Source organism: Austrofundulus limnaeus, unplaced genomic scaffold (genome assembly GCF_001266775.1).
Source record: "Austrofundulus limnaeus strain Quisiro unplaced genomic scaffold, Austrofundulus_limnaeus-1.0 Scaffold336, whole genome shotgun sequence".
Taxonomy (NCBI): Eukaryota; Metazoa; Chordata; class Actinopteri; order Cyprinodontiformes; family Rivulidae; genus Austrofundulus; species Austrofundulus limnaeus.
The window spans coordinates 387689-401807 of NW_013952738.1; the positions used below are offsets into that span (position 1 = coordinate 387689).

At 38.6% G+C, this 14119-nt stretch overlaps 1 protein-coding gene across 1 annotated transcript in view; it reads right to left on the reverse strand.

Moving 5' to 3' along the window:
* Window positions 1-14119, reverse strand: part of npr2 (natriuretic peptide receptor 2) — a gene marked incomplete at its 5' end in the record, with an annotated part of 59203 nt that overhangs the window by 42642 nt on the left and 2442 nt on the right. The window contains 4 exon segments of the mRNA XM_014022571.1: window positions 2426-2520; window positions 3808-3943; window positions 4248-4361; window positions 7285-7466. Of these exon segments, the coding sequence (XP_013878025.1) occupies window positions 2426-2520; window positions 3808-3943; window positions 4248-4361; window positions 7285-7466 (527 nt within the window).

Below are 14119 nucleotides of genomic sequence, written 5' to 3' on the forward strand. Positions count from 1 at the left end.
ACTTCTGCTCCAACTACCTTCTAAAATAAAGCTGGGATATGCTTTGATGGGCTTTAACTTCTTAAACAGAGATAAAATAAAAACMAAACCGTAAACTAAAATATGGTGTAATTCTTCCAACACAGCTTTCTGATTAAAACAAACCAMTCTTTGGTGTAAATGTCACCTAATACGAAGGTAACAGTGGCCTTAAAGTTTGGTCAACTATATCACAGAAACARCTGCACCGATCAACATGACATTTCGCAGGACTGTAGAGTTATCTGACCTATACTGTGCCAGCCAGCGGTTCTACGTTAGACCCCACGTCTAAACAGGGGGCTCCATCTGAAAAGGGGGTGTCTAGACATACAAAAATGCTTATAACCCAAAAACTATTCAATAAAGAAGCTTCAGATTTTTTTAGTTGTTTAGCTTTGATGAAGGGCTATCCATCGGGCCCACCATTGAGCCCCCCATCCCCACCCTCCAGACCAAGAGGGCGTCTAGACATACAAAAATGCTTATAACCCAAAAACTATTCAATAAAGAAGCGTCAGATTTTTTTAGTTGTTTAGCTTTGATGAAGGGCTATCCATCGGGCCCAMCATTGAGCCCCCCATCCCCACCCTCCAGACCCCCACCCAAAATAATAAAGCTGTTCTAGTGAGTTCTGGTGCATTGATGTTTGTGTTCGTATGGGGGTCATATAGTATGCTAGTTTAACAAAATAATAGTAGAGTTTCTGCACTTGAGCTTGTGTGTTAAAAGGAAATACACAATAATTTCAAACTTGAGCACAAAAATGTTATTTAAAAAAAATCAGTGATGTTTGTTTTGGAAAAAGACAGATTCAGATAAATCAAAAAAAGTTCGAAATACTGTGACTTTGAGGCCGATGATGGAAATTTCTGCCTGCATCTGTATTTATTCTGTAAGTCTGAGGAATACTGCACAAATATCTTCAATATGATTTAAAAACTGCAACTCATTCTTAAACAATTTTAACTGAAACATAGTAGAAAACATTGATAATTAGCTGAATAATCTTACATGAACTGAAAACAAAGATTAAATCAAACATTAAACCAGTAATAATAAGATAAAGTTCTTGATATTTTTGTTCAACTTAAATAAAAAAAAAACAACCACCCACATCCCAAACAGATAAAATTTGAGCTCAGAGCAACATCTGTTGTCCGGCTGTGAAACACAACTCGGCTGTTTCCAACCAGCCAGAGGAGTTTGTGTGTTTTCACCCCGTCGCCTCACGAGTCGTGTCCCGTCTGAACCTCAGAGGCCACCACCCGAGACCAGGGTCATCAAAACAACACAGAGCGGGACGGAGACGGGACATCATAAAGACTCAGGATTAGGATTACAGCAATCCATCAACAAGAAGACAAAATTTAATCTTAATGTTAAATTTGGTTTCTTTCTATRTTGAATATTTCTCTGGCATTTTGTTCAGTTATGGCCCCTTTTCATCATCTCAGCCCTACATTGGGTGATCCCACTCATTTTCAGCTTTGTTCCGTGGACCTCCTGGGCTGAGGCTCCAAGCGGGAATTTAAATTAATGCTAACTAACAAAATAAAAGTTCAGATATCAGTAAGTGTTTACTGGCTCTGATGTTCTGATAAATAAAAGTGATTCGGCTGCTGGTGACTCAGGTCAATATGAAAGGACCAATTAAAAACCAAAGAGAAACGAGACCAGAGGAAGTCCTGCTGACGGCCCCTGCAGGACCACTATGAAATTCAAACTGTAGTCTAATGTAACCAGCCCGTTTTTCTACCCTCAAAGAGAAACAAAACGCACACTGGAACAGATCTTTTCAGGAGGAATTTGAGGTTTTATGCATCTTATCATTARAGAAGTCAAGACCCAGAAGAACTGCTCAGACAGCAAACTCTGCTTTTTAAATATTAACCATCTGATTTCATCATATTCACCACAAAACACCACACTTAACAGTGCTAAAAATAAACCCGAAAGTTCTTAATACTGTAAAATAATGTCTTTTACTATTTAAGATTAGAACCTTTTAGAAACATTACAATGATGAAACCTTATTGAAATAAATAAAAAAAAGCTTTAGTTTTGGCAAAATTTTACAAAGTTTTTATTCCAAAAAAGGTTTAGGTCAAGTTTTAACAAAGCAAGAAGGAGATTTTCTGAGAATTTAGAAAATTTATTGCCACAAAGTCAAGAAGGAAAATCCTCATCAAAGACTCGTAAAGAAGCAACAGTTGCTTCCCATAAATCTGGTTTCCAGACAATTATTTACAATTTGAAAACATTTAACAATCTTTCCAGGTGATTTTTCAGCCGCAGCTAAATCCAACAAAAACTTTATCAAACATTTCCCAAGACAAGAATTAAAAAAAACAAATGAACAAGAACCAAAAATATATTTTTAAAAACAAACAAAACTTCAACCTACCCCATACTCCCCCGTCTCTTGGTTAGTCATCGCCCACAGGTCCACGTCTATATTCCTCGCATTTTTTTCATCCGTGGTAACCAATCCCGTCACTCCTAAAGACACAACGATATGCAGAGAAATTATGATCCCTTGTTGTCCAGTTTGGACAGTACCACCCCAAAGTCTAGCTCAGTCTAGCTTGTCTTGCTAGCGCTGAGCTAATACATATAAGTCAATATAGCGCTAGCGCAAAGGCTAACAGGCTAAGCTGAGGTTCTTCTTCCATGAAGCAGTTCTGTTGTCCTCCATCCATATTTTCAGTTCCAGGCTGAGTCATTTCTACCTTCTCCTCTCTGTCAACGCTCTCTGGTTTCATTTAAAAGAGTCGATCATCAGATATTGTCCAAGATTAACCTTCAGGGTGGATATAGCTCGCTAGCAGCCTCGCACCGAGGACCTATCCACGTCATCATTTRCCCAGAAWGCTTTGTGTGTAAATAAAATGGCTCTGTCCTTGTTAAAATATATTTTTAAAAATTTACAAAACTAAACAGCCTACAGTATTTTTACAGTCTTTATTTTACAGTTAAATGTTTATCAAATGAAGTCTAATGTTACAACTAATCAGGGATCCCTTTAACACTGATCAATAACATTTATAGACCTCAGATAGTGCTTCTAAATTTAGTCTATAAATTTAGCAAGTGCCAATCCACTAACAAATTTTAAAATTAGCAAAAGCCCCAAAGCACTAATCAGGAAATTAGTTCCCCTGTTAGTGCTTTAGGGGAACTGTGCCCACCACTGGTCGACTTCAGAAGTTTAACCACTGTAGTTCAGCTAATGATGACTTTTTAAGAGCATCGTCACAATCCAACCAATGGTTCATGAGATATTTTACTAAAACCCTGTTTATTGGTAAATGTCTCTGACCACCACCAGTAGGCAAGGTGGGCGAAGTGTCTTGCCCAAGGACACAACGACTGAGACAGTTGAAACAGGAGATCGAACCAGCGACCCTCCGGTTATAGAACAACTCCCCTAACCACTGCACTACAGCTGCCCCATGTTTATTAGCAAAATATCTCATCTACCACTAGACAGACTTAAATTAAACTCTGGGAAAGTATTTATTGGATATATGCTAATCTAATCTAAATGATTTCAAGCTTGTTGGTCTTTGCAGAAACAATAATGGCTACACCTCAGACCATTTTACAGATACTGGGTTAAAACTTGGTGTGGTAATAGCTGAGACTGATCCCCAACGCAGACTCTGAGCACTAACAGATCTGATGATGTCACACAGGCTCACACAATACATCATTTTCAATATTCAATAAACAAAAAGGCTTASATGTACAAGTCTGTTCTCCAGTAAACTATCGATGTTTTCTCACCCCAGAAACGCCGGTTCTGTGTCTTCATCGTGATGTTAATGCCGTCGTTCTGAGCCCCGCCTTCTGCCAGCGTCTCCTCCAGGGCCATGGCGTAGAGAACAAAACCGTCATAAAAACTGCCAGCGATGTAGTCCATCTGCAACAAGAAACTCGCTTTAAACCAAACAGGAACAAAGAGACGCTAATAAATGTTCTCCACCGAGGGGAGCTTATTCTGCTGCCGAGTTTCGTTCAAACAACTCGGTTTTTGTTGTTCTCACTAAAGAAATATATGCTATAATTCTAGCAACAGCTTCTAACAACACAGTAAACATCGTTCATCTTTAAAGCTCAGACGATTACGCAGCACAGTGGGTCATTTGTTTCCCCGTGCAGAGTTAGCTATAAAAGTTTAAAGAGGTTGTTATGCAGTCCAGAACTTGCAGGGATTTATTACTTACTAATGATGGTTCCAAATGAACGCCAAAATCCCTCTGAGCTCTCGCGTGGAGTTTCCTCTGAAAGTCCCGGTACTCTGGATTATCCGGAGGATGGTAAGTTATGACAAAAACAGACTGAAAGGAGCACAAAATAAAACAAAAACAAAAGTTTTAATCACCCAAACAACTTCACCACCTTGAATCCCTAAAGCCATCATTTAAAGAGTTAATCAACCATGAAAAATCAATAAACACCCATTTATATTTTACTAACTACAAGAATAATAAATAAAATAAATCGCAACAAAACTGCGTTTAGTTTCAGCCACATATGGCAAATATTTACCTCGTCTGAACTTTGATCCTCCCCTCTACCACCTCAGAAACAAGCCTCTGGGTTTGTTTTTATGAAACTTCATCATGGCTCTTAATATGGATAATTTCTCGTGTCACAAGAGTGATTAAAATTCATCAAAAACTTCCTCAAGCAATTATTGCTCCAACAGAAGCAGCTCAGCACCATCRGTCCTGTTTGGACCTGCCAGTAAACTGTACTGAGCATACCTCAGTTCCTAACCTGCTGCTCCTCAACTTCACAGAACGTTAGAGGAAAATAACCGTATTTAATGACAAGGCTAATTGTTACCACCTCATGGTTTTAACAATTTAATTTACCTTCTAGACAAGTTATATCTACTCAGGTAGCAATACAACTTGGTATTCAAGGCTAAAGTTAGCAGGACACGGGGTCATCATTTATTTCAGACATTGATATAGCAGCACGTTTTCACTCCCGACTCGTCACCRTATTAACACTTGGTCAGTTACCGTCTGCGTCCAGTATTGCCGCATCTAGTACCCCCCTCGCGTCAGGTATTTACGCCCGCGGCTTTTCCGGGTTGCGCCACATAGGGGTCTTTGGTTTGGGGGTCTGTGGTTAATATGAGGGATCAGGATTGGGATTGTTAAATAACTGACGCAAGGGGGCTACCCGATGTGTCCAAAACTGGATGGTACCTGACCAGGCGTCAATATGTGACGGGTTGGGAGTGGGAATGGGTTGGATATAGAGACAGTGAGTGGATGAACGTTTTGGTGAACTCTGAAGGAGTAATCATTATTCTATGTGACCGCACTGGACATCATGTCACCTGAGCGTGTTACGCAAGGGAGATTTTACGCATTGAGCTAACGCTAGCGCTAACCATCGATATCAACATGGCATGGTGCAAACAAATGTAAAATAAATATACGAGTGGCACTAATGCTTTGCTGTAAATGGCAGAAATTATAACAAGTTTACAAGAGATGAAGGGATGATTTTTCACAGGTAATTAACACATATTTAACCAAAGTTAATGACTTAACTGTAAAACGTGTATGCTAACATTCAAAACGCTTCAACGTTCAGGTTTAACCTTTTTAGAATCGATTTTCTTTTATCAAATATATTACCTACTGATATTAAACTGGTAAAATAAGGACTTGGAATACTGACTAATTAATCTGTGTGATATTTCATAAATTATGATGTAGACTCAATAATAATTGAACTGCACAGTTCACATCATAATACAAAATAATACAACCGTGTCAAGGTTAAGGCCAATTTATCTAGYTATTATGTTTTCTACACCTAATATATGTGTCAAAAAGATTTAATTTAATTTATTTGTTTTAAATATCTAAGGCTCGAGTCTGATTGATAAATATCTGCATGAATATCCAGCAGCTCAGCATTCATATCTGAAGCGCAAAATTCTGATTTTATCCCACTGTTRTTCATTTAAATTAGTTTCTTATTTAAATTTTCCACAAAGCAGARCATTCACAATTTCCTCAGCTTTATTTTGAGCCATAGTTTATGAAAATCAAGTAAGAAATAAKAACTTTATATGAGTTTATCTACAGGATGACGCCTCACAAGCTACTGACATCCATTGATTTTGTTAGCAACAAGCTAGCGACGTCCAATCCAGTAATACARATCAGAATATGTTCACAGTTTGATTCAAGAAAAATGCTTCAACAATGCAAAACCCRCCATAATTCTCTGTGGTAGGTTGGCTGAGCCTGCCAGTCACATAAACACACGATTCATAGTTTATGTTTAGGTCAACACCTACAACAAATGATGAACCATGTGTTATGTTAGCTTTAGCCACAAACGAGCGAGTTTTAAACAAAACCTACCTGCTGAGCAGTACTAACCCTATCTTGCATGTTTTACATGTTTTTCTGCTTTTTACACACCTGATTTAAAWGTACACATGAATAACAGACGTCTGCTGAAGAGCAGGACCCTTTTTTTAAAACATGCAGGATCGGACACCACTGCTCTACAAGTTCAGAGATCAGTGTCCTTCCCGCAGAAGCACAAAGAAAACGAAGCAGAAATACTGCAACGTTTTTAAATTTAGGTGTCGAGAACCAGCTTGCAAATCTGAACAGGAGCACTATTTTTAAAAAGTTCTAAAATGTCAGATTTTGTTTTCATTTTGCAGAAATGGACACAAATGTGAAATATGTGTTCTTTATCAGATGTTTACGGACACCATGCAACCAATTATCCGATCCATGTCATCTGAAACCAAGCTGCATGTTTGTAATTARGTAAGAAATGATCCCAACAGCACATGAAAGTTTTCTAAAACAGAACGTAAACGAGTGTACTAAACACACGTTCCTTCTAAAACTTTGTGAAAAATAAATTAAGAGAATTAAGAGAGACCTGTGTGACATTAAGGGGAATGAATTAGTGGAGCGGCACATCTGTGTTCAGCTTATTTCTCAGAGCACTAATTTGTCGAGCTGAGTGTCTTCCTGTTGAAGCATATCCACTCGTTCATTAACGTCACACAAGAATTTCACTTCCTAAAGTGGTCAGAGTGGGTGGGTGGGTGTCTGGAAAAACCGATGGAAATTCCTGAGTTCATCAGTTTTTTTTCTTAAACAAGCCTGTCATTATAAAAGCTTCAGCTGCTATCAGAGCTTCGGCTAGCTCTCACCTAGCAGCTTTAGCTGAAACGTGGTTTGTAAAATGCACAGAGCCACAGACCTTGAAGACCTCCATGGCGTTGGGCCAGTCAAAGTTGGACCTCTGCCACGGTTTGCGATCAGTCAGGCTTTCCGCGAACTCGTCCAGATAGAAGATGGCGTAGTTTTCCGGGTCCTGGATCTCGCTCTGAAACAGCTTCATGATGTTCAGGAACGTCTCCAGGGGACCGCAGAGGTAAATAACTGCAAACAGAGCAGAGAGGAGGAAGAAGTCAGTCTCACAGCAGGTTCAGACAACAAAACTGGAGAAATTAKTGATCTCATGGGTTTMTGTTRGGGATGACTCTCAGCTACTACCACACCGAATTTTAGCTCATTATCTGTAAATCTGACTGAGTTGTGTTGGTTAAAGTTCATTRGCTCAACCTGTTGAATCAGCTCCAAAGGTTCATCAGTTCTACAGGAACATTCCCACATAACAAAACTTGTCTGGCCCAGTACAGGCCCGCACAATACACTAACACTTGGCCCAAAGGTCACAAAGAATGATGGTCTGTTGGTGGCCCAGCACCACATAAAMYAAACCACARCTRGGCCAGTTGTGGCATTGACAGATTTGGGCCACCTAAACTAAACCACAGCTRGGCCAGTTATACGTAGCACTGACGTATTTCGACCACATAAATCAAACAATTGGCCAAGTTGTGGCATGGTCAGTTTAGGACCTTAAAGCAAACCACACCTGGGCCAGTTGTGCCATTGACTGAGTTGAGCCACATAAACCAATCTACAACCGGGCCAGTTGTGGCATTAACAGATTCGGGCCACATAAACCAAACCACAATTAGRCCAGTTGTGGCATGGCCAGATTTGGACCACTCAAACCAAACCACAACTGGCCCAGGTGTGGTTTGGTTTGAGTGGTTTGGTTTGGACCACTCAAACCAAACCACACCTAGGCCAGTTGTGCCATTGACTGAGTTGAGCCACATAAACCAATCTACAACTGGGCCAGTTGTGGCATGGCCAGATTTGGGCCACATAAACCAAACCACAACTGGGACAGTTATAGCATTGACATATTTGGACCACATAAATTAAACAATTGGCCTAGTTGTGGCATGGCCAGTTTTGGACCACTTAAACCAAACCACACCTGGGCCAGTTGTGGCATTGACAGATTTGGGCCACATAAACCAAACAACAACTCAGACATTTGTTGTATACCTTAGTAAACACAGTGCTGTCATTGCTAGACCTGGCCCATATGCGGTTGACAAACAACTTGCCATACCAGCAGTCAGCCAACATTGCCAGCTTGACACCAGATCTGGCCCACACCTGTCTCTGCTATGTGGGTTCTGTGATTTCTGAAGGTCTCATTAAAATCTGTTCAGTGGATCTTTTGATATTTTGCTAACAGACAAACAGTTGTTCTCTAAACAACTCTCATCTTCAACCAACTAAACCAGAGCAGACTCCAAAAGTTATTCAGTTGTTAATGTAGTTAACAGACATTTAGATGAACTCAAGTCCACAGGCAGTGGACGTGACACCCCCCCCCCCCACCTTTCATGGCAGTTTTTATTAAATAAAAACTTAATACAGCAACAGTAAAAGGTTGTTTTAAACTAAATAAAGGTCTAAAATCTGAATATTTTTTCTATCCTGCAGATTCCTCTCCGTGTTGCTCGAGGGCAATGTACCGCCGTTGTAAAAAATTCAAACTGAGGAGCTTTTTTTTTCAGTCTCTGAAAGTGTCTGAACCTCCTGCCTTCCCTCTGCCACCTACACCTCCTGCTGCTGAGTCATGAATTAAAAGCAAAGCTTTATTTCTCTGCACGGTTTACGTCCAAAGCTGCTGGTTAGCAAACATTTCCTCGTTTTTTTAGGCCGAAGTCAGCGACCGGTCCAATCCGAGCACTCCGAGTACTCCTGCTGTCTCCTTTAAGTTTTTACAGTATGTGATGTTGGAGATACACAAGTTAAAGAATATATTTCCAGTGGTAAATGGGAGTTTGGGTGTGTTCACGCGTTGATCTGGAGTAAGTTGAAAGAAAATAAGTCATACTGGGAGAAACAAGACAAATATAGCAAAATTTGATGCCTTAACTCTATAAAATGTTTAAAGTTAGTGAAAATAAGCAGATAAATCTGTGGTAAAATCTCTCAAAAATCACAAAACTTTATCTGTGATTGTGTAAGAACTATAAAATACATCAAAATACCAGTTTGATTGAAGTTTGAAAAGTTTGAGTTCTACAGCTCCAAGGTTTTCTCACTCATTTTACAAAAAAATATAATTTTCTTTTCAAATTTCACTTACAGCATACGATGTACCATTAAAGTGCCTGTGACATGTCTATCCATCAAATACAAAAAGTGAAAGAAAACACATTTTTATTTAAGAAAGCTTGCATAAAATGTGATTTTACCCATTTTGTCACATAAATGGCATATTTTCTTTCGAACTTGGCTCAGTCAAAGTGCAACAGGAAGTGACATCAAARGGGAACTCTTTAACAAGGAAAACTCTCTGCTCTTTGTTTATTAAAGCAATATTATTTGAACTCCGACTCATCCATCTCTCTTTGATAGAGACTCAAAATAATGTAAAGAAACATCAGATTCTTCTCTACAGTCTGTGTCGTTAGCTAATTTATCAATGCTTTGTTCCATGCAGACATTCCCCTTTGACATCACTTCCTGCTCCTTCACATGCAAATATCTCAACAACTGTTCATCTCAGCAGCCGGAAATTATTTTTGCAATATGCTAATAATGTTATCTTTCCAATAATGCCTTTATATGTATTTAAAAAATTTCATGCCACAGGCACTTTAAGGTAAAACACACTTTTCTCAACTGATCCACATATTCTGATGTGGTTTTGTTTGGGTTTTTGAGAAAATTGAGATAAACTAGAAAAATATCTGAACAGTAGTAAAGATGCTTCAGTGGTGGTCTGTTACCACCTTTAATTATTTAGGATGAAGCCTCTTTTCTTATTGTGACGAAGATGTTTTGTGATTTTCTTTGCTTTTAGAAAAGATGCACAATAATCTGAGGCTTTTTGTCGCTGCGTGCATTATATCTGAACACAAAAAGCTTCTAATATGAAAGTGAGACTGAATAATGGAGGACAAAAGGATGACAGATATATATGCTGTTAGATAATGTTGCTAATTTTCAAAGCTTTTCTCAAATGACATAAACTGGCCTAAAGAAAACGGTGAGGAATAAAAGAGCAAATTACTCGTCATGACAGCGTCCCAGACTCATTTTTCTCACAATAACAGCTTTGCCTTTTTTTTTTCTCGTTTCAGACGGCCGCTGGTAACGTTGCCTTACATAATTCTTTCTCCTCATTGATCGTCTCTGTAGCAATTTTATTTGCCAAGAAATCGTAGAGTTCGCTTACATAAAGACACAAAGAATTCACAGGAAACAGATGTGAGGCAGCGAGTTCTGCTTCGTGGAACAGAAAAATTAAAAGAATCCATTATTCGTATCGGTCCAAACGCCATGAATCAAAATGATGTTTGAGTCAAGAAAAAGAGGATTTAATACATCGAGCTTATTTTGTAAAATTAAAAAATAAAAAATAAAAAATGACAATGGGACAAAACATGAGTAAAACTTGTAACTAATCAAATGCGTCTTTAGAATTCGAAGACCCAAAATTAAAAAGTACTGTTAGCAAAATATTGCATAACCTGCTGGATCTTTATGAAACTCTGTGGATACATCTACAACAAATTCACTGTTTGCTTTAAACCCAGTTCAAGATGGCCGCTACAACCAATAACCTCCGTAAAAAACACAAACAAAAAATAAATGCGTGGCTGATTTTTTTTTTTTACCCCCATGAGATCTTCTAAAGATTAAACTCTAATTCTTCAAACTCAGATAATTTACAACTGGCCCTGTTTGATCTGTTTATGTAGCCAAATTCTATCAATGCCACACCTGGTCCAGTTGTGGTTTTGTTTATGTAGTGCTGGCCCATGCATGGACCACCTCTTGCAAACCACATCTGGGCCACCAAAGGGTCATTATTATTTGCTGTATGTGGGCTGAGGGTTAGTGCATTGTATGGGCCAGAACTGAGCCAAGACAGGTTTTGCTATGTGAGCAACTTTGAAAGACTTGATCTAACCCTGTGGACAAAGTTCTTTCTTCTGTTATTATTGCTAATTAATAATAATTAATAATATTATTAGTATTTTCTTAGGGTTAGGTTAGGGGTTGGAATGTTCTTGTGGTCCAGACTCGGTCTGCGATCATGTGACTCGGCCTGCCGGGACAAGCCCCGACAGAACCACCCGACAGGAGTATCTGACCTCCGGCTCCACAGCTCATCAAGAGGCCGCCCTCCGATTAGCTCTGCGGTTGTCACAACAACACGTCAACATGCTGAAAACTAGTTCCAGTCGTCCGAGCCAGAACCCAGAACGCTGCGGGACTTTTACTACTTTTACTGTTTGGAAGAACGTTCTGCTCCGAGACGTTCTGCTGCTTCCAACAGTGGTTCCCTCCAGATGTTTCCTGCATTACAGCTAAATATTTGTCCCAACACCAGACAGAAACTTCACTATCGTCTTTAAAAAAATTAAATTAAACATGAATGAAACTAAGATTTATAACAAAATAGATCAACTTTATACTTGAACAGTTAAAAGGAAAATATTTTGGGACCGTTGATCAATTTATTTCAAATCAGCTGTAAAAAATATTTTAAGTGTCTGAAATTAATACAGAGATTTAGAGGAGCTAAAAAATTACAGCATTAAACTGAGAGCTGAATGTCAGCCGAAATATAATGAAGTTAAAATGGAGTCATTAAAGCTAAAAGGAACAGAGCTACGACTAGCAAAACACAAGCTAGAAGCTAAAAGAAACAGAATATTAGCTAAAAGTTAAAAAAGAGCAGAACACTAGCTAAAAGCTAATGGAAGCAGAACATTAGCTAAAAGCCTAAAAAAATCAGAAAACTAGCTAAAAGCTGCAGGAAGCAGAATATTAGCTAAAAGCCTAAAAAATCTGAATACTAGCTAAAAGCTGCAGGAAGCAGAAATTAGCTAAAAGCCTAAAGTAGCAGAATGGTAAATGGCAGCTAAAATCAGCAGATTCCTAACAAAAAGTAGCAGAATGCTGGCTAAAAGCACACTGCAAAAGTTAGCCATTTAAAAACAAGTAACAACTAAATTATAATCTGAATCTTTTCTAATGAAGTTCAATAATCTGACAGAAAAATGACATGGATACACGTGGTTAAACTTATTGAAAYAAGAAAAATTTCCAGGCTRACAAGTTTAATAATCTAAAATATTCTGCTCTWGTTTAGTAAATCAGTCTCAAAACAAGATCAAAACATTGTTTGGCTGACATAGGAGTGAGATTTGCTTAGATTATGTAGAATAAAAACAATCACAGTCAGYATACTGAAGCAGATTATAACCAGAACATGCAGAAAATATTAGTAAATAGAGTTAAATGTTGTAAAGAGAAGTTACATGGAGCCTCCATCACCTGAATGAGACGAACATTTAGACAGAAAAACGAGCTAAACGCTGACTCAGCACATCTACAGGAAACATTTTTACACTTCACACTGCAGAAAACCTGCAGCAGCTAAATGCTCACGGGTTAATTACCTGTTAATTACCTGTTAATTACCTGTTAATTACCTGTTAATTAGATCTGAATAAATAAAGGTGACGAGTGATGTAACAGGATTCTTACGTCGCCCAGAAAGAAAAAATAAAAATGGTTTTGTGACTCGATAAGATCAAACAAACACGGATCTTTGACGCGTTGGAAGAGATGAAACCGGACCTTCTTAGTGTTCCGGTCCGGTTCTCATGGACTCCTGACTCAGCAGGTCCAGCTGCAGCAGACAGGATCCCAGCCTGAACATTCCTTTCTTTCTGCACCTCCGTTTGCTTCGGCTTGTGTCTGCCTGTTAGCCAAATATCTCAAACTACCGCTAAATCCTTTAAAGAACGTACGGATTCTTAACTTCTGGAGTTGATGTTCTTCGACAGAYAAGAGGGAAGACTTTGAATCTGTCTTCATCTACAGATTATAATCTCATCTACAGAATAATCTGAGTTTAAAGGCTGAGAGTTAGTAGATTGYGATTCATCAAAAACAGGTCTGCTTCTGTTCTGGACTTCACGGGCTCAGGAGCAGAACACTAGCTGTGAACACTGATCACCTACAGCCAATCAACTAAAGCTGCTTAAAGCTCTATCACGCAAAGAAGAAGMCGTATGTAAACACCATCCAGAACCACTGAAACAGACCGAGGCAAAGCAGAAAACTGTTCTGTGCTCAAGAGACAAACCTGAAATTATGCCTGGAAAAAAACAGTTRAAAAGAGCAGAACACTAGCTAAAAGCTAAATGAAGMAGTTGACTAACTAAACCTAGCAGAACACCAGCTGCAAGTGAAAACAAAACATTATCTTAAAGAAACAAAACACTAGCTAAAAGCTAAATGAAGCATTTCACTAGAACACTAGCTGCAAGCAAAAATAATTAAAACAGCTTAAAGAAACAAAACACTAGCTAAAAGCTAAATGAAGCAGTTCACTAGCTAAACCTAGCAGAACACTAGCTGCAAGCTAAAACAATTACAATATTAGCTTAAAGAAACAAAACACTAGCTAAAAGCTAAATGAAGCAGTTCACTAGCTAAACCTAGCAGAACACTAGCTGCAAGCTAAAACAATTAAAATATTAGCTTAAAGAAACAAAACACTAGCTAAAAGCTAAATGAAACATTTCACTAGAACACTGGCTGCAAGCAAAAACAATTAAAACGGCTTAAAGAAACAAAACACTAGCTAAAAGCTAAATGAAGCAGTTCACTAGCTAAACCTAACAGAACAC